The sequence below is a fragment of the Chelon labrosus genome (assembly GCF_963514085.1).
Source record: "Chelon labrosus genome assembly, chromosome: 20".
In the NCBI taxonomy this organism is placed as follows: Eukaryota; Metazoa; Chordata; class Actinopteri; order Mugiliformes; family Mugilidae; genus Chelon; species Chelon labrosus.
In genome coordinates, this window is record NC_140353.1 from 11,450,803 (window position 1) to 11,470,065 (window position 19,263).

Consider the following 19,263-nt stretch of genomic DNA (forward strand, 5'->3'; position numbering starts at 1 on the left):
AGCACCGACCTCTTAGCTCAATGGTAAAGCATATATTCAGAAGGAAAAAAAAAAAGCAATCGAGAACAATCCGGGAATATGTTTATTTTCTACAGTATTCCAGTGCGAAGGCCGACATACAACACAAGATTAGGAAAGGGAACGGTTCAGCAGACTACAGCGTTCTTCAGAAAATCAGTGAGTCTGACCAAATGAGATGACTGAAACGTTCCTCCGCTAAACAAGCACAAGAGTCAAGTAATCCGCTTAAGAAAATCTTACATGGACAAACACACGAAATACACACACACACACACGCGCACAAATTACATTATGGTCTGTAAAACAACCCCAAACCCACAAAACTGCAACCATGAAAATGTTTCCCTCTCCCATAGCAAATGAGCAACAATACAAAAAACTTTTTCAAGAGTCGAGAGAGCTGTGAACACAGCAAAAAAAATAAAAAATAATGAATGACATGGAGATGTTTTATGAGCATCACTGAAAAAGAGTAAGCCAGCACTTGACTGTTGATGCTGTTGCATCAGCTCTGTAATAGAGAATTAATCTTTTAGTTATTACTTTGTTTTTAGATTAGAAAACTTTTTTTTATCTTAGTCATAATTATTGTATTTAAGTACTTCATTTAAATATATTTTTTGTCATCTCATATAAGCTGCCTATGTGTGAAAAATATAATTATTCCTTATCACATCAGATATATTTATAGTCACTAAATGATAATTATAGTTGTAATAATAAAATCATGACAAGACAGTTACGCTCTGTTAAATTATCTCTGTATAATGCATTGTTCCTTAAAGTTTCAGGCTTATAGCTGCTAAGGCTATGAATCAAGGAAGGCTTCCGTGGTGTGGTGACATTGCAGGTTAAGGCCTCATATTCCATTAATGCATAGACTGAGAGGAAGGCTAAACACGAATGCTAACGCTACACCAATAAGGTGTTACACTGCAAAATGTAAAGATATTTCAAAAACAGGGGGTTATGGAGAAAATCTCGGTGCCTACAGAAGGATTGGGCGCATCTTTGTCTGTGGTTACTTCCCACACACGAGACAGGTACACGGTGCTGCCCTTGAGTGTGCATGTTTATGTTGTGTAGCGTTTCGGCGTGCAGAGCAAACGTGTGCGCCCTCATCCCTCGGCTCACTTGAGGAGACTCTGGAGCATGGCGGTGGCGTATGTCGGGCGGGCCTGCTTGTTCTCGATGGCTTTCTTCAAGTACTGGATTCCATCGCAGCGCTCCCAGATTTCCTCAAACTGCCTGGGGAGGATCTCCGCCCCTCTCTTCCTGGTCAGGCCCGTCTCCTCCAGACTCAGCTCGCACATCTCCATGTCGTCTTTGCCTGAGCGTGGCGGAGGAATAGTACACAGGCTAGTTCACAAGTCTTTAAAGCACAGACCTTGTTAGCCAATGTCATCCATGTACTTAGTTTGAATCTCAAAACATCACTATACAAAGCACATAATCACCACTTGACTGATTTATATCCTAATAAACTAAATGATTCTTTGGAGTTTGGACTATCTGTCGAGGCATATTGTTTTAATAAGACAAAAACAAAAAGATGTTCGCTCACCCGCGACCAACACGATGGGCTGCTTGTCTGGGTGAAGCTCCATCTGCCTGGCTATCCAGGGCCCATCAAAGTGGGCGTACCACCAGCCCTTCTTTTTGTTTTGGGGGTCCTTGTACTGGTCAGCGGGCCGGATAAAAGGAATGCGGAAATAACGCTGCTGCCGGTTCATGGCCACTTCCTGATGCTGCGCTGTCATCGGAGGAGCTGGGTTCTGTTCGGCTGCAGAGGAAGCAGAGTGTGACCGTTAAAACATGATTTACAACATAGATATATATTAAGAGACTGCTGCTTGTTTGCAGAGGAGCATTACAGGGAACATCTACAACAAAGCCCCTGTTATTTGGTCTTGAATAAATGAAATCTTACAATAACTTTGCTCAGAACAGAAAACAAAGGAGGAGGCTTTCAAAATATCCAAGATCAAAAAGGACCCAGGAAATGCTCAAGTAAATACCACATAGAAAAGGCAGGTAGAGCAGCTTTTAGATAATGAAATGGCCTTGGTAAGACCCCTGCTGCTTCAGTACAGGCCCAGAACAGGATCCAAATACAGTAGAAGGCAGGCAAAGTACAGCTTTCAATAGCTATCATATCAAAGGAGAAAGGCAAGTAAATATAGTGAAAGTAGAAGTAACATCTAATGTCCCTGTTGCCCATCAACCCTAACGTTTTTTTTTATAATGAAAAAGAAATGCAGCACACCAGTGAGCTTTCAAGCAGCTACATAACATTTGTGTGTGTGTGTGTTTGTGTGTGCTTGTGGCGCAAAGCACGCTTGGTTGAGTCGAGAATGAAATGTGCAAAGCAAAAGCTGTCATACCAGCAGCCACCGAACCTAACAAGGCATGGCTGGCAGTTACCTGCTAATTAGGACAAATATTTCTGACAGAGTCAGACAGAGGGAGGCTGAATTTTTTCGTCCTGAGCGTTTCATCGGCTAATTAAATGTTGGAAAACACAGGCAGGTTATTTCTGGGCAGGACATTAATCCCCTCCAATGAAGGCAATGGGGCTAAAGACTTGTCACTGGTAACATTATATGCCTGCAGAGAGGTGTGGATGCCTATTTACTATTCACTGTTTATGTGCAGATTTGGAGTCTTAATCACACACAAGAGAAATGTAGAGGATAATACTTAATAATCAGTAAACTCACCGTAGTCAGTGACAGATTTAGGAGCCCTCTGATCACTCCCGTCATCGTTACGTTTCTTGTTCTTGGACTTCCACGCATGATAGACCTTCAGACGACGGTGGAACTCCTCTCTGCAGGCTGCCAGCAGCTCAATGTCTGTCCACACAGCATGGCATCAGTAAGAAATCACCGCAAGCACAAACTGATGGCACGACGGTAACGGTGATACATCTGACCCACATATACGCATTATGTTACTACGTTCTACTTTTTTCAGCAGAGAAGATCCAGCATTTTGAGACAGAGATGATTAATCTCATATGCAGAAACAGTTTGTGATGAGCTTCTAATATCAGGATGTAATTTTACAATATGAATATATATTGCAGAATAGCTGTGTACATTATAAAACATGATGTTTCTACACTTCCAAAAGAGTTTTATCACAAACAAGGTACACATTGTTAATCAGTGAGTCTCAGATGTGTGGCGAGGCACATTTTGAGCCTGACTTGCTGTTTCCTCCTCTTCCAGTCTGTTAATGTTGCTTGTCTTTGGGCCAGTTTAAAGTAATATTATTTGGTTTTAATGTGATTTGGAAAAAAATAAAAATGGCCAACGCCACACGCTCCGCCATGCCGACTTCTGATTCACCCATCCATATGATCCTTTCTTCAGCAAGACTGCGTCTGTCACCCTTTCCCTGCAAGACTCAGGCCTCAGCTGTAGCTTCGTACTCTGCTCTCTGGCTCAGCTGTTTGCAAATACAGTAATCAATACAGACCTGGCCTATATACAGGTAAACTGGTTTTTGATTTTGATGAAATACGATGTTTTTGGCCTTACGACGTGTTGTCTTTCTAATGATCCAAAGAAAAACTCTCCCAGGATACAATGTTGTTAGTGAACATAAGGCTATAGCCAGTTAAGCCTTCAAGCACAGATTTTTTGGTAACACCACCAACACTATCGAATCAAATGGGTTCCACAAATTAGCCAGATGTCCTTGGAATCCCGCAGGGGATATCAGAGTGTCTAGCAGCGATCGCGATACTGTATACAGCGGCAATTATTGAGGCATCAGTGAGCGAGCCAGCAGAAAGGCATCTGCTTTTCATGCTGACTGATGAGAGGTTTGGCTGGGAATGACTAGGGAAGAGCAAAAGTCAGCCATCCTCAATGATGGCGATAATTTCCCCTCTCCAATGCTAAAACACAAGCCGATGAGCCATAGCAGCTGTGGGAACATCCTCGCGTCTCCGTACAGCTGCGGTCGCAGCTTTTTAACAGCCACTTTGGCAACTCAAAAAAAAATAAATTACTGAGTGAGAAAGTGCGGATGAAAAGCTTGTGCTTGGTGTCGCGTGGTCTTAGGTATCACAAGTGCCAAAACAGGAGCTGATGCTGAATGTTTTAATGTGGGAGCTGAAAACTGTAAACGAATTAGATATGAATCTGCTTGTAATGTTTGCTTCCGAGCACACACACACACACTGTCTTGTTGATAGAGGTGGACAGGCGGCGTGGCGCCGAAATGGTGGTGTGTTTGGGATTTCTCACCACAGGAAGTGTTGATGACATCTCGCAGCTCAGCGTACTTCCACTTGCAGAGGTCGTACTTTTTCACACCAGCAGCAGCTTTGGTGGCCTGCACCTGAGCACCCCTATGGCAAAGAACAGATGAACGTGGGTGATGGAGAAACAACAAAGAACAAAAAAAAAAAGAAGCTGAGTGTGCAGATAAGAAAGTGTGACAAGGTGGGAGTGTCACGTTTTAGGAGATTTTGGAATTTCAACACTGAATGTGATTATTTAGTTTCACATTTCAGGGAGGTGTCAGTTTCCAAAAGAAAAAGAGAAAGAGCTCCTAAAAAAGACCGGGCTAAGACCTTCACTTGAGAAACAAATTTACACAATAACTAGCATCAGAAGACTACGTGATGTGAGATTAGAGGTAATCATATTCAAGCATAATGATGTGGTACTTTAATTGAATGAATGTTAGGAGAAAACTGAATTTAACAAGCCTTCCACAATCCATAATTGGGAAGTGCCATGTAAACAGAAAATAGGATATGCTGATATTTGTTAGGTTTGAGGAGCATTCTTTGGACAAGTACAAAACTCATTTGGAATAAGAGTCCCGGTTGTGCAATTTATGATACACAATCTCTTGCCTGCTTACAGTCAGTGTAGTAAACAAAGAGTAACATAACCAGCTGACAGTTTACAAGGTTTAAGTGGAGATTCATGTCCAAAAGAAAAGCCTACATATATCTGGCTAGAAGGAGGAACTTATATACTTTTACTGTTAACATAATGAAGGACTTGGATTTTAGGTTTTTGGATAGGCCCACATATTTTTTTTCCAGAAAGTAGTAAAAGAAACATTGCATGGCAATGGTAATATTAGTGGAATATTGATTTGTATTTTATCACTCTCATGTTTTGGTGTTTTCTGTGACCCTGTTTGGTTTTCCTTGTGTTTCCAGTTTTTTATTTAGTAAAGTTCTTCCTTGGTGTGGTTTTGTTTTACTTCTGGTGTCCCCCCCCCCTCTGATTGTTGGGATTGGTTTCTCCTTGTGTGCTCCGCCCTCATTAGTTTCACTTGTGTCTTGTTAACTCCTCTGCCCATTGAGTGTATATATAGCCCAACCTTTCTCTTAGTTCCCTGTCGAGTCGTCTGTGATCTTACTCTGTTTGTCTTGCTATTAAATTCCTTGTGCTTCCTTACCTGTTTTTGGACTAGTGTTTTTCGATACCCTACCTTTCGTACAGCGCCTTTTGTTCCCTAGTTTGTGAGTTTCTACTGAAGTCATTTTGTTTCCAACTCCTGCCTCCCCTTAGTGTCTTGCACCAGAAACCGTGACAATCACCAGGAAATCGGTTCCTGTCTCAGTGTATGAAACTCACACTAGCTGAAAGCCAGTCTGCTGAGGAGTTGAGGAGCAGACTGCTGCCTAAAGTTTCAGCTCCGCACACAGCTCTTCTAATGTTACAACTAGTTCCGTACTAGTTTACTGCTGCTGGCACCTTGAGTGCCACCTTGAATTTTATTTTTCTCAGCTTATGTTAAGAGGAATGACACCTGAAAAGAAGTAAATATTGTTAATGGCAGCTGATGAGTTAAGTTTCAGCAACTTAACTGACTGCCGCAGTGCTCTGAGCTCATGTCTTCAGCTCCCCTGCTGAGCTGAGGCTGCTAATTCAATAATACAAAGGATTTGCCTCCTCTATTTACAGTTGGCACAGCTGCTAATGTCTCTAAGTAGAGGATTTCTCGTCTACCAATCATTAGCTAGATTACCACTACCATTTATATTTCATACTGACTGGAAAGATTAAACTGATTTGGGCTCATTGTCTTTCTGGCTGTGACATGGGGTCAGTCTGTAATGGTGATAATCTAGAGAAGAAGTGGTACTTTCACTGCAGGGATGGAAAATAGAAGGGGCCTTGCTTCTTGCAGTAGGTAAATATGAAATGAATGACTGGAGGAAAAAGAAGATGGAGGGAAGCCAGGTCTTTTGGTTCTTCCTTAGCTGTTATACCTGCAGTATACTTCTACTGCACAACATCTTTAATGTACTTAAGCTCTTTAATGTACAGATCTGTGGCTGGTTGTAAATGGTCAGCTGACTCATAACAGACACCTGCAGCCAATGCTGACGAGACTGGGAAGACCTCTGTTGACTTTTAAAACAGTGAAACAAACGATATCTAATATATCTAAGGGCTTAAGTTTAGGAGTAAGACAGATATGACACTGAGAATTGTTAAACATTCAGTATTTTCGAGTTGAAACACTTTTCTTAGTCACTGGCTCAATGTCTAAAAATCCCTACATTGTGCACTTTATTTACTTAGGTGCCGATTTCCAAAACTGAAAGGAAAAAAGTACGGTCTATGGCCTTTTAAGCAAAATCTGCATCTTGTAATGCTGAAGTGTGTGAAATCCACATTTTCAGTTTACTATGAAAGTGAATGAGGAGTTTATTTTGGATGCAGTTTGTTTTGGTTGCACTGATCACAACATGTCGACAAGGCACTTGTGATGGGTTATCCTCAGGTAAACTGACACAACTCTCTGTGATGAGTGTTAATAGGATGCATCTGACAATATATTCTGAGGTGAGCTGATACATATAATAATGAAACACTGCCTTTGCCTTCACCCTCTTTGTTATTTCTGTCTCAGTTGAATTGAGAATTGTGAATAAATTTAGTACAATTTGTGCTTAAGTTGTTAAGAAAAAATGTAATATTATGCACTGTTGTTAGGAATAGGAATTTGCTTAAAAAAAATCTGAAAGATTCTTAGTAATTAGCAGACACTGATTTCACCAGAGATTTAAGAAAGACTTAAGTTAGTAAGTTAGTAGACTATCATGAAATTACATTCTAATCTGTTCCTGTAGCTAGAGGTAAATACCATGTGTCAACTTAGATAAGAAATGTAAACATAGAGATAGAGGAAACAGATGGTGTGTGTGTGATAGCTGTGCACCAGCACCACAAAGGCTGCAGACAAAGTCAAACTGCTGCAGACTCATGCAGAGCCAATTAAGATCAAAAATATCACAGACTCACACGTTCTCATCCAACTTCTTATTTTGGTTTGTTGTGAAATGCTAATTTTTCTTCTGAATCCCATCACAGAATGTGTGCAACATAACAGAGAAACATAACATGACAGGAGATTTCTTGAGAATCAGTGATTGTATAATGCCGGCTTCGGACTGCTGGTATACTCTTGGATCTATTTCAAGCAACTGAGAGATTTAGGACTACAAGAGGGATTAAGAGAGTGAGGGGAGTGAGTGACTACATTTGCTGTTAGGTGCACTTGGATGTGGGCAGTCACACAGTAGAACGGTGTACTGATATCTTACATGGACCTGGCTGAGGATGAAGAGATAGGAAGATCTGTAAAAGACTCATCACTGAGAGAAAACACAGCAAGAGGAAAAAAGGCAGTTATGCATGCACAATGAGGTGGATGCTTATTTCACTGTGTACTGCGCACGTGTGTCACGCGAAGGTGTGCATTGCGTTTGCATATACAATACCTGCGCAGGCTTGGATCTATTTGCCCTTCCTCTGTGATGAGCTCTGCCTCGCTCTGAGCGATTCTCATGGCTAACTCCCTGTCCCTTCTCTCCTGCTCCACGACGGTGGCGCGCTGGACCTCCTCCTCGCGCTCCAGAGCCAACTGGATTTCCAGCTCCGCCTGTGAACACACACCACAGCATTTCCGTACTTAATGCGACTGTATCAGGTCTACATAAACCTATCAAAACACTAATGCTGCCTTGTGTGCCATACAGCTCATAACAAGTAAAGAGCTGCTGTGTGCCCAAGCCTGATTAGACCTATTTATCCCGCTTGTTGGGCGGCTAATAAAGCTTTACCGGTCATTTGTCTAGACACAGCAGGGCATACAGCACAAAAACCTTCAACAACAACTGCAAGATTTTTATCTTAATAGGCTTAACCCAATTTCTAGTTCCCGTTTTTTAAGTTGTTGTTGTTTAGCTATTTCTTTTTTTTTTTACAATAACAATCTATGTCTATCAATCCATTTATATAAGGATATATTTTAGTATAGGACTCCACTAACGAAACCCACAATGGATTCTTTTCTCAGAGGAGCTTTAAATATGAATACCTCTCCAGGTAAGAAAATACTGCATTATTGATGTCGGATGGTCTAATCAGTCGCTGTGTTACATGACCAGAGTAACATACAAGAACTAAAGATCCACAAAAGCTGCGGAAGCTCCAGAAGTAATTCATTATTATACTACAGCGAATTATGGAAATACCACATGAGAAGTCTCGTCGGTGTTCTCTGAAGAAAATAAACGCTGAATCGAAGACAGGAATAAAGCGCTTGACTAACCTTCTACACAGCAGATAATAGCAGAGAACACGGGGCAAATGCCATCAAAGTCACACCCGTGGAAAGTTTACTGGTACTGTTTGTGTCTTAGCGCAGCAGATAAACAAACTTTGCAAAACAGCCTCCTGAGGCATGTGGCTTACCACAGCCTGGGGTCAGCAGTCTCACTAGTAGGACGAAAAGACAGCATGCAAATGTGCAACTGGTAACTGGTGCAACTGCATAAAAAGCCCCTGGATTATACAGAGGTATATGCAATGTACAAGTAACAGATGGATGAATTAATGGGAAGGAAACATGAGCCATGAATGCAGAACTGTGGACAAACACATGAAGGCAGTGAAAACAATTAGTAACGAAACGGTGGCAAGTGGCAAGTTAAATGTGAAACAGGAAGAGCTGAGTAAAGATGATAACATGTAGATGAGATTAAGAGGCCTGAGATGCAGGACACTATTGTACGTGGTAGCAAAAGAAGTTTACTACGGAGAAACTTAGCAGAGAGTGAACTCATCAGTCAAGAATCCACCGGGAGTCCGACCAATGTCATGACCCACAGAACAAATGAATGAATTTCTTGTAACTTGCTGGTAGTGTTTGCAAGTGAAGGGCAACTTTATGACCATGCCTATATTTTGGTATGCTTAGAAACTATGGAAGTCAGTTATGAGGTAAGCATGGTACTGTTTTCCCATAAGTTCATATCATGCTGTGTTATAACTTACGAATTAAACATGTTGGCTCTTTGTTCAACCTCTGAGACAGTATCAGATCTCCAAAATGTAATGCTTTTCTTGATGAAATGGCTGCAAATGATTACCAGGTTACTTGTTGTTCTGACAGCAACTAATTAAATATTATTATTTATTTTCATTGTATGATTCCTGGTTCCAAATGTGCGGGGGAGAAAGCCAGTATGTTGACCTTTTTATTTTATGTGTGCAACCTGGATACTGGGTTCTTCACAGATGGGAAATTCATCAGTCACTTTTCTTTTATACTCCTTTTTGGTCTTCTAAATGTTTCAACGGAAGTGTATCAAGGTTTTCTTAGATTGTATTTTAAGAAGGTGCAAACCTGCATGGCTTTCTCTTCCTCCTCTCTCTTTTTTCTGTCCTCCTCCTCCTGTTTTCTTTTCTGCTCCATCTCTGATTTCCTGAAATGTTAAAACAAAGGGAGACAAAAATTGTACCAAGACTATTCAACACTGACACAGCCGCCCGGTAATATTCTCTCCATCGTCACTCACAGCCTTCTGTCCTCTTCCTCCTGTTTGCGTCGCTGCTCTTCCTTCTCCCTGCTCTTCCTCTCTTTATCCATCTCTTCCTCGATGCGTTTCAGCCTCTCGCCTTCTTCCTCCTCCTGCTTCTTCTTTTGCATGGACGAGAGAAGCTGTTCTGAGCGTTTCACCAGTCCCTGATACTCTGTGTCAATCTCCTTCCAGGTCATTGGTTTGGCCTAAAGGTCAAAAGAATATTTATGACAGGGTTTGTCCTCAAAGTTCAAAGAGTTCAAAGGCACAAGTTGCTGTGAACACCACTACCAAAAAGTTTTTATTGATAATTAAAAATGATGCTAACAAGGCGCTAGCATGCTATTCAGAGGTTGTTGAAATAACATCGTGTCCTGTGCTAACTCTCAAGAGAAGTAGAAACTCTCAGGAAGTGGCACTGAGTTCAGTTAGCATTTCTCCGCACACACTTCTGTGTTTCCACGGCGCAACCTTCCCATGTGGCGAGAAGGGAGACACTGACTGACGTTGTGTCTGTCACTGCTCAATTCTCCACATACTTGGCTGACAATCATCGGTGGTAGAAGAGGTCACTGTATTGTGAAGATTCATTAGTGTGAGTCTCTAACGGTGACACGGGGACGGAAGATGACAAGGTCTTGTCCCCAACGTATAGGGGTCTGAATGACAGCCATTGGCATCTCATGCATTATTCAGTGAAAGATGCCATGCCAGGAGCAATTTCTAAGCATTTAGAGAGCAGTAAGTGTTGACAGTGGGGATGCTAATAGGCTAACAGATGAATATTGGGGCGGAGGAGCTGCTGATTAGGAATGAGTGGGGACAAAGGGTCAGGAGTTGCTGGTCTTTTAGTGTCAATCACAATTTCTGTTGGAACCTATGTGCACTCTAATCATACTTGTTCACTGTGTACAGTCCAAACTGTGAATATGAGTTTGTGATGTTTTCCTGTATCTAGAGGGTGCAATAAGATGGGTGCTTATTGCACAGGGAGAGCTGGGATTCCACTAACCAAGTTTGATCACTAAATTATATTATTACTAGGGGATTCTACTTCACCTAGCTGTTCTTTTTATCCGGAGGTGATTGAAAATATTGATTGTGAGAGAAAGAATGAGAAAAGGGCACTGCAGTCTTACAAAAGGCCATAGTGGATTTAGCAGGATGAGGTCTTTTTCTATAAGTCAGATTGCGCTACAGGTGTGAATGCAGGTAGCCTTATAAATATGAGTCTGTGAAGCTTAAAGCAAGGTTTGTGTTCTGAAAAAAGCTTCCCTGGAAACTTTCCATGTATAATGCATCATGGTTCAGATCACCAGAAGATGAAAAGATGTGTCGAAACTCTAAGAGACATCAGTATCTCACCTTTATCTTCGCTAACAGAGCGTCTATGGAGGCTGCCAGCTCCTGAACTTGTTTGGCCATCTCCTGTTTGCCCTCCTTCAGCCCGTTCACCACCTCATTGAACCGATCCATGTGTTTCTTTAGGTTTCGAACCTTCACCATGCCGTCAACTCTGTGAGAAGAGAGACAGAAAAACCTTATTTACTGTATTTTCTTTACAACAGATAAATTACAGTTTGGAAGATCTGAACATGTGTGAATGCTTGTATAAAATATATATCCCTCCAACAGGATACCACTCACAATCATATTCTAATTCTACAAAACTATCTGAAAACCCATTATCAGAAAGACTGCGCTCACTGAAGCTATTCTTCCGAAGGCAACCCAAAACAGCAAGACACGTCGCGTTTCCCAAAGCAGTACAGCGAGACTTCATTTCTCCACAGTCCACAGATGACTTTCTAAATTGATTTGAACTTGTAAAATGCATGATGTGGAAAAACCATCAAAACCCACCCAGCGTAAGTCAGCTTAAAGAAAAACAACAACACAGGAAGGCTGTTAGAAAGTAAGGCGAGAGCAAAGGGCCCAGACAAAACAGAAAGACTTATCCCTGTGCATGAGAGGGAATATGCCTGTGTTTTTGTGTGGGTTGAGTACAAGAAGCAGGAGGAGACTTACCGTGGCTTATGCTTCTTCTTACACAACCACATGCGGACCGTCTTTTGAATCTTAATGCAGGCCAAAGCTCTGTATCTCATCTTGTTCCTGACTGAAAAAATGAAACAAATAAAAAAGGAACAAAATTACTTTTTCATGAAGGACACGCACACACAAAGATACTGCATTCCTCAGTTCATTTAGATGCTTGTTTGTTCTTAAGGTCATAGAGATTGTGTCCCGCAAATAGGTATTCAATGGACAAGGTTTTGCAAGATTCAATCAAAATTTAAGATGTGATCATTTAAAAAAAAAGCCATAATTGACCTGGAAATGTAAAGCTAAAATTAGTACACGAATACTAGTACACTGATATATTAACTGCTATAATCGGTACTATTTATCAGGCATGCACAAATAAGTAGCAATATACTGTGCACAGTCTCTCACATTCGATAATAAGGTATTGAGGTAATAAATGACCGGGACCAGGGGCATAAATTTGCTCAGGTCACTGATACAGTATAAGGACAGTGTGGCCACGCAGAGGTAAAATTATTTTCATTTTCCGTAAGTGCTTGTCCTCTAGAGGGTCACAGAGGGTCTGGAGTCTATCCCAGCTGTCATTGGGCGAAAGGTGGGGTACACCCTGGACGAGTCGCCTGTCTATCACAAGCCTAACACAAAGAGACAACCATGTGTCTCTTGCATATGCACGCACACCTAAAGTGGAGTGTAGGAAGAAGCTGGAGTACCCGGAAGAAACCCTCTGCAACCACGGGAAGAACATGCAAACTCTGCACAGAAAGGCCGGTGGGATCAAACCCAAAACCCTCTTGTTATGAGGACCACTGTTTTTGGTTTTAAATATAATGCAAATGTAATTCAGTTTGGTGCTTTTGCACAAATAACCAGAAGCTAGCCTGCACTTTGTTAAATGGTGGAAATCAATAGTGTGTAACAGAACAGGGAACTGCTTTTAGAGTACTATTTTACTATTTCATATTACAAGAGGATGCTTCAAACTGAGCAGGTGGTATATAGCACCACAATGTCAGAAATATACTGAGCAAGTGAAGTGCTAGAAGGGAAGTTTAATCGTGTGTGTCCAAACACGATGGCAAATTATCTATATTAAAAACACCAAATACCCAAGTTAGTCAAATAATGTCTATAAAAATAACAAAACTGTAGGAAACTCCGACGTTGAACCTACGTTTGATGACGGACAGGCAGCACCACTGCACCTTCTTCCAGAGGCTGCACAGCAACCACTGGTTGACTTTCTTCAGCAGCTCAGCGAGGTGGTCTGGATCAGACTTCATGATCTGGTCAAACTCAGCAAACTGACACACACACAGTCACACATCAAGTTATGAACGTTGTAGTTTAGCGTATGATAGTGTATTATATAGAGCAAGACTTAAACACAGTGACCATCAAACAACATTGTACCTTTCCAGGCCGGAAGAATACTTTCGTCAGTCCAAACTTGAAGTCATTATCGTTCAGTCCCAGAGCTTTGAACAAAGCCTACAGAGGAAGAGATTTACATTCAGCAACACAGCAATGCTACAGTTAAAACCACTAAACTGTTTATGTTTGTTAATCATTTCACAAATGGGTCATTATAGCTTTAGGTGTTTTGCACTGAATACATTACACAACTAATAAGGGTTTCTTTTAAACAGATTAGCTCATTATTTAAACCCAAGAGCACACATGGAAAAACCTGTTCAGTTAAGCCCACCTTGCAGAAGAGTCTTGGATTTAGTCGTGTAAGTTTATCCGGCATGTACTGCTTATACATGTTGTAGAGCTCGTGGAAAGGGGCCCTGGAGGGAAACCCACCCTGCATCAGGTCCAGCACGGACACCATCCCTAATCAAGGGAAACGCAAAAAGAAAAAAAAATGGCCTTGACATAGAAATACTACTTTATCATTTCTAATTTCTCTGTCTGTTATGTTCATGCATATATCTATGTGACAACATACTTTTCCACAGAACAGGGGCAACATAGCGCAAACACTGTAAAGTAATTTAAGGTGAACACAATCACAAAGGTTGTTGCAGGATCACATTCACTTTTGCATCAATAGCTGCACAGCAATAGCAGAGTGCACTGTTTCCAAAACATATAAAACCTGTTTTATGATTTTATAAGCACATACAAAGCAGATACCAGCCTACACAAGAAGTATTACTGTCAGCTTCAAAAGTGGAGGTGAGGCAAAATGACTTCCGTTTGAAATAACATGATGGGATCCAGTGCAATATGCCAAACAAGATCAAACTGCATAATAAAAAGTCAAATGCCCTCCAAGGCTTTTCCAGATAGGGTTGTTATAGCTCAGCCTTTGTGGGACGCAGATGGAAGAAATGTAAATCTTGTTATTCTGCATTCCTTACAGACTAGATGCTTATATTTTTGAAGAATACAAAACTAATTAATTTCATTCATTGCTGAGATGTTGCATTCAATAAGTACTTAATGCAAGCGATGTGAATCTATTTAAATCAGTTGATTACATCCTTAGTGAATGTACTCATCCTTAAGACTATAAACTGTAACAACATTTAAAAATCTGATACTACATATTGTACATACTGTACTGGTCCTACCTGAGCACTGCAGCTGTGAGAGAATCAGTGCCCCTTCAAACTGGTGGCTGACCATCTTCAGGTTGGGTTTTACGCAGCGGATGAAACTCGAGCCCTGCACACACACAGATTGATCAGGAAAATTGGTCCAACGCGGACTTCACAGTCTTCGCCGCCCATCTTTCTAATTGGCATCTGAATAAAACATGTATGCCACGTATGTAGTGGTGCTGTAATAAGTGGACACCTTCTTCCGTTGTTGTTGTATAGGGTGATTTGTGTTATACTGTGTTTCTCAGCCGGAAGTCAAATTAAGATGTAAATTTTACTCACAGTGCTGCGAAGCTTCTCCAGCAGCAGGTTCAGTTGGGTCTGGGTGAACAAGCAAAAAAAGAAGTGTTTAAATATTAGTTTAGATTTGATTTGTAATGAAGATAGAGTAGGTGAGATGTGTTAAATGAGGTGCCGCACATTGCGGTCAACATGTGAGGGTTAGCGATCGTCAAGGAGGCAAAAGCACATGCTCACAATCGGGCATAAACAAGAATGTAGAAAAAGAAACACTGCTCCTTAAAAACTTAATGAATCTATGATTACACAAATAGCTTAATATGGCTAGAAAATGTTATGGCAGATTATATTTACTGTATCCTACACATATTTCAAATGAAGACAAATTATTGCACATTTCCTCTCCATATAAGAGTCAAGTTGTTTGTGCCTTATTAAAACGCACACACATACTATCTGTGTGCTTGAGTCCGTGTCGAATGAATCGGTGAGGAAAGTACAGAAGACACATGAATAAAAAAGTTGAAACAGAGGCGCATAAATGCTGCTTATTCGATGGAAAGGACAGAAACCCATTAATCTAAGTGGCAGATACAAAAGAGCAGAGTTGAATTGCTTGTTCTGCTGGTACATAAAACATGTGGCTGAAAGTTGTGTACTTCTGCCTCGTTCAATACACTTCTGTGAGAAAGGCTGCGTGTCTCATCCCTTCTCTGTTTCACGTTTTTCCCTTGCCCTGCACTCTAACTCCTTGCTATTATACCTCAAGCTGACTTTATCCAGCTTTATCCGCCCAGGAAAGATTTCTCAGAGGAAAGAGGTGGGAGACTGAAGGGGAATCTAAGAGGGGAACCCTGAATAAGGACAGCAAACAGGGAAGGGATGAAGAGTGGAAGGGAGAAAAGTTACAGAAAAGGTCTGGAGAGTTAGAGTTCTTTTATTATAAGTCTGAAAAATATTACCCTGAATTTTACACGTTTAAACTCCCAAACAACATCTAATACAGCAACAGATTAGTGTATTTTAAACTGTAAAACTATTGCCCTTAAAACTATAATAAATGATGCTAGAATCAACAATAATACAAGGTATTGTGGCATCTAAGTGTTAACATTTAGTGGATTCTCATTACCATGGAAGAAATGTAAATATCTTATTATTATCACTATATTATAGAGAAAATGTGGAGACTGTATCCAGGTTTAACTAATAGGGCCGTAACTGACATGCACCTGCCCAGAAATGTGCCGCGGTGACGCAGACCACAAGAGCAGTGATTGGTCCACTTGGTAGTAGCGTGTTTCCGCTTTAGTATTTCTGGCTGCTTCTCCATGTACACAATTTTCAAATTGATTGTTTTGGATCAAAAAAGATGGAACACATCAAGGAAAGGTTAACTGAGGAGGTTCGGAGATACAAATATTTGTATGATTCATCTTCTGCAAAATTTCGGCGAAAGTTTCAGTCGCCATTGTTGAAAGTGAAACAGGAAGTGGAAAGTGAAGCAGGAAGTGGAAAGTGAAGCAGGAAGTAGAAACAAAAATTAACCCAACTAGCAAAAAAGACACATCACCGACTAGCGTCCGGGTGGTGTTTCTACAGATAGAGCCAGACTGACAAGCTAACAAGTATAAATGGCTCGCACCGGCGTAGCCTACGTGCGCAGATTACGGCGTCTATGTCCCGTAGTACTTCCTCTAACAATCCAAAATGACTCAACAGTCACTCTGACCTTGAACTTGTTGCCGACGCTGATGAAGCTGAGTTTGCCCGCCTTCTGTTTGGAGTCCTTGGATGTGTTGGAGTTCTCAAACAGCTCTCGGACAAATTTGTCTTTCGATTCAGACACTAAGCTCTCCAAGGACATGTGGAGGGCATCATTGTTCTTCTCCACGAACCGAGTCTGTGAACACGCATACGGGTACATTTATGTAGTAGCAGACATTTACACATATCTGTAAAATTCAGTCCCCATCTTCTGTAGGGGATAATTCACATATTGTTGCAATATTTATACCAGGACAATAAACATGTTACAGCTCCAAGTTTAGACACTTAATAGCAGACAATTTAGGATTTTTAAGTATTTTCTGACATTTTATTAATCAAACTAAGAATAGAGTATTCAAAAAATGATTAGTCAATCATTTAACAACACAAATAATTGCTAACAGTAAGCTAATACGTCACATTACTTTCCTCAGAGGAATTTGGTGTCAAAATATAATAAGATCTATAAGTTAAAAATTACTGTTTCATAGCAGACTGCTCCGGCAAAGTGTCTGATGATAAAACCCTCGTCATCCCGGAGATTCCTGTGAATGGTCAACTTTGACTTCCTGGGAACCTAAGCAGGAAAGGAAAAAAGCAAATCATGGAGTGCTAAAACGAACATTTATTGATTTCACGCTAGGTGAATTGAAGTGCAGTGAGACGTAACAACAACAATGACACAACAAAACAGACATAATGTAATAAATACATATATAAACTCATAAATTCTGTTTCAGGTTGTTTGTATTTATTTAACATGTTTACCGGTATGAATGATGTTCAGCTTGTTTAGCTCATACATTAGAAAAAGCCCCAAAAATCGATTATTTTTCAGAATATAACATAATAAGAATTTTAAGCTCCATTAGCTTCATCAGTGAGGAGAGCCACAATAAATGACCCTGTGAAAACTGCAAAGTATAAATGTTAGCTCACACTGAGGCACATTAGATTGATTTTTCACTCTATTAAACGTATATAATGGTGTTAAGTGGAGTAACTGCAGCCAGCCACGTCTTATCTCAAGCTTGAATTTGTGTCAAGGCCACGTTTCTGAAGGGATTTTATGCTTGCAGAGATACAAGCAGAGTGACAAACAATAGCCACAAAGACAGCGACAGCGGGAGGGACTGTGCGTCATTCACAAAACCACTGCATCAAACAGGAAGAGTATGTGGCTCAAGCAACATGCAATTACATCTAACATGTCTAATAAAAGAACTTTACAAAGAAAGAGAACAAGAGCAGAAAGAAAAAAAGGAGGAGGGGAAAGAGAGCACAGATACGAGGTCTGACCGTCAGTCTGAAGTGGTCTTTATGCTTGCTGTGAACAGCCATTGCAAAGTGTTGGTCGCTGGGCTGAGGGAGGCGGTTCTCTTCATCCAAAATGTCCAGGACTCCCACCAGCTTTGCTTCCACAAGATCTGGAAATGACAAATATTTATCCGTCAGTCACGGTATTAAGATTCGTATTTAAGTCCAGCTCTGACGCTCTAATTATTCACCACAAGTTTTTCTTTGCTTTTTAGAAACAACAAAACACGTAAATCCCTGTTGAGTATTTATTAAAGGGAAAAAGTATTTCCCTTGTGACACAGTGTGTGACAAGTGTGAATAGGAGATTTATTGGAAATTTCCACTGTGTACTGTTTCTGAATGTGAATATTCAAAAGACAAAACGTGTTCATCAGGATGCTCATTTAGCCACATGTATGAATTATTCATACGATATGCTGTGTTTGGAAAAATAATCTAATAGCCAAGGACCTTAGATAAAATTTGCATGAACAAGCACCTGTGCATAAATCCCGAAGATTGATGAGTGAATTAATGGCCGGCCCAAACGGTCATTTGCAAGTCAAAAATGTTATTCACGGCTGTCAGTTAACCTCGCACCTGAATAATCACAGCCTTTGAAATACAAATCAAAAGGCTTCACCTTGATACGGGCACTACTTCATCCCATTCATTCGAGGATTCATTCGAGGACGGGGGGTGGGGGGGGGCAAGAAAAACAGCGTAACACAAAAAGAGGCCATAAAACCCACATACACTCATTACGCTTGTTCCCTTCACGCACACAAATATGCCAGCTTTGAAAGTAATGAGAAGTCTGTATTTTCGTCCCCCTGACTGGTGTATTTTCTCTGACGCAGAGCCCAGAGGAATGGTCCCAAATGGATGTGGGTGAGCTGATGTTCCTAGTGAAACAACGTCGGTTCATTTGCAGTGTGAGGGCTCTACACCCAGCTGCATCTCCGTCAGCACATTCTGTATTTTGCCCTCGGAGGCAATGCTTGATCGTAATGACATCCCCGTGTGTCAGTACGCGGACCTGTTTGTCAGGACCAGGTTTTTGATTTTGGCCATTTGAAACCAACAAGTCGGCCATCCCATCAGGTTGAAAATGAGATGTGCTTAAAGTGATGAACCAGATGGGATATGCTCTATTTTTTATCAGTGACATTTTCAGGGAAATAATACATTTTTAAGAAGGGAAAGACACTCAACATGGCCCCTGGAGAAAAACTGACACTTACCTATGCAGTCCTGGTTGTCAACATAATGCACCTCGTTCACTCCGAGGCCTTCCCTTTGATAGAGCTCTTGCTCCTGTAAAGAGACGACCAAACATCAAAAATGAGCACTAAAAAGAACTTTCCGTACATGTCCTGGTGTAGTTTATTTTGATTTGTTTAAAAACTTGGCTTTATA

The 19,263-nt window shown here is 40.9% G+C and overlaps 1 protein-coding gene across 2 annotated transcripts in view; it reads right to left on the minus strand.

Moving 5' to 3' along the window:
* Window positions 1-115: 115 nt before the first annotated feature.
* The window catches only part of myo6b (myosin VIb), a 29,533-nt gene continuing 10,385 nt past the window's right edge, over window positions 116-19,263 (minus strand). Inside the window, exons 14-31 of one of the 2 annotated variants that reach the window (XM_084569647.1) lie at window positions 19,089-19,161; window positions 17,845-17,972; window positions 17,027-17,122; window positions 16,508-16,678; window positions 14,818-14,856; window positions 14,506-14,599; window positions 13,632-13,762; window positions 13,337-13,414; window positions 13,098-13,227; window positions 11,903-11,993; window positions 11,240-11,390; window positions 9,872-10,080; window positions 9,700-9,778; window positions 7,790-7,950; window positions 4,281-4,384; window positions 2,742-2,876; window positions 1,586-1,804; window positions 116-1,351 (exon numbers count right to left, since the gene is read on the minus strand). In XM_084569647.1, coding sequence (XP_084425773.1) covers window positions 1,152-1,351; window positions 1,586-1,804; window positions 2,742-2,876; window positions 4,281-4,384; window positions 7,790-7,950; window positions 9,700-9,778; window positions 9,872-10,080; window positions 11,240-11,390; window positions 11,903-11,993; window positions 13,098-13,227; window positions 13,337-13,414; window positions 13,632-13,762; window positions 14,506-14,599; window positions 14,818-14,856; window positions 16,508-16,678; window positions 17,027-17,122; window positions 17,845-17,972; window positions 19,089-19,161 — 2,289 coding nt within the window. In that variant the 3' untranslated portion in view covers window positions 116-1,151. Of the gene's footprint in view, window positions 1,352-1,585; window positions 1,805-2,741; window positions 2,877-4,280; window positions 4,449-7,784; window positions 7,951-9,699; window positions 9,779-9,871; window positions 10,081-11,239; window positions 11,391-11,902; window positions 11,994-13,097; window positions 13,228-13,336; window positions 13,415-13,631; window positions 13,763-14,505; window positions 14,600-14,817; window positions 14,857-16,507; window positions 16,679-17,026; window positions 17,123-17,844; window positions 17,973-19,088; window positions 19,162-19,263 lie in introns of both variants that reach the window. The other variant, XM_084569648.1, reaches the window with a different exon arrangement.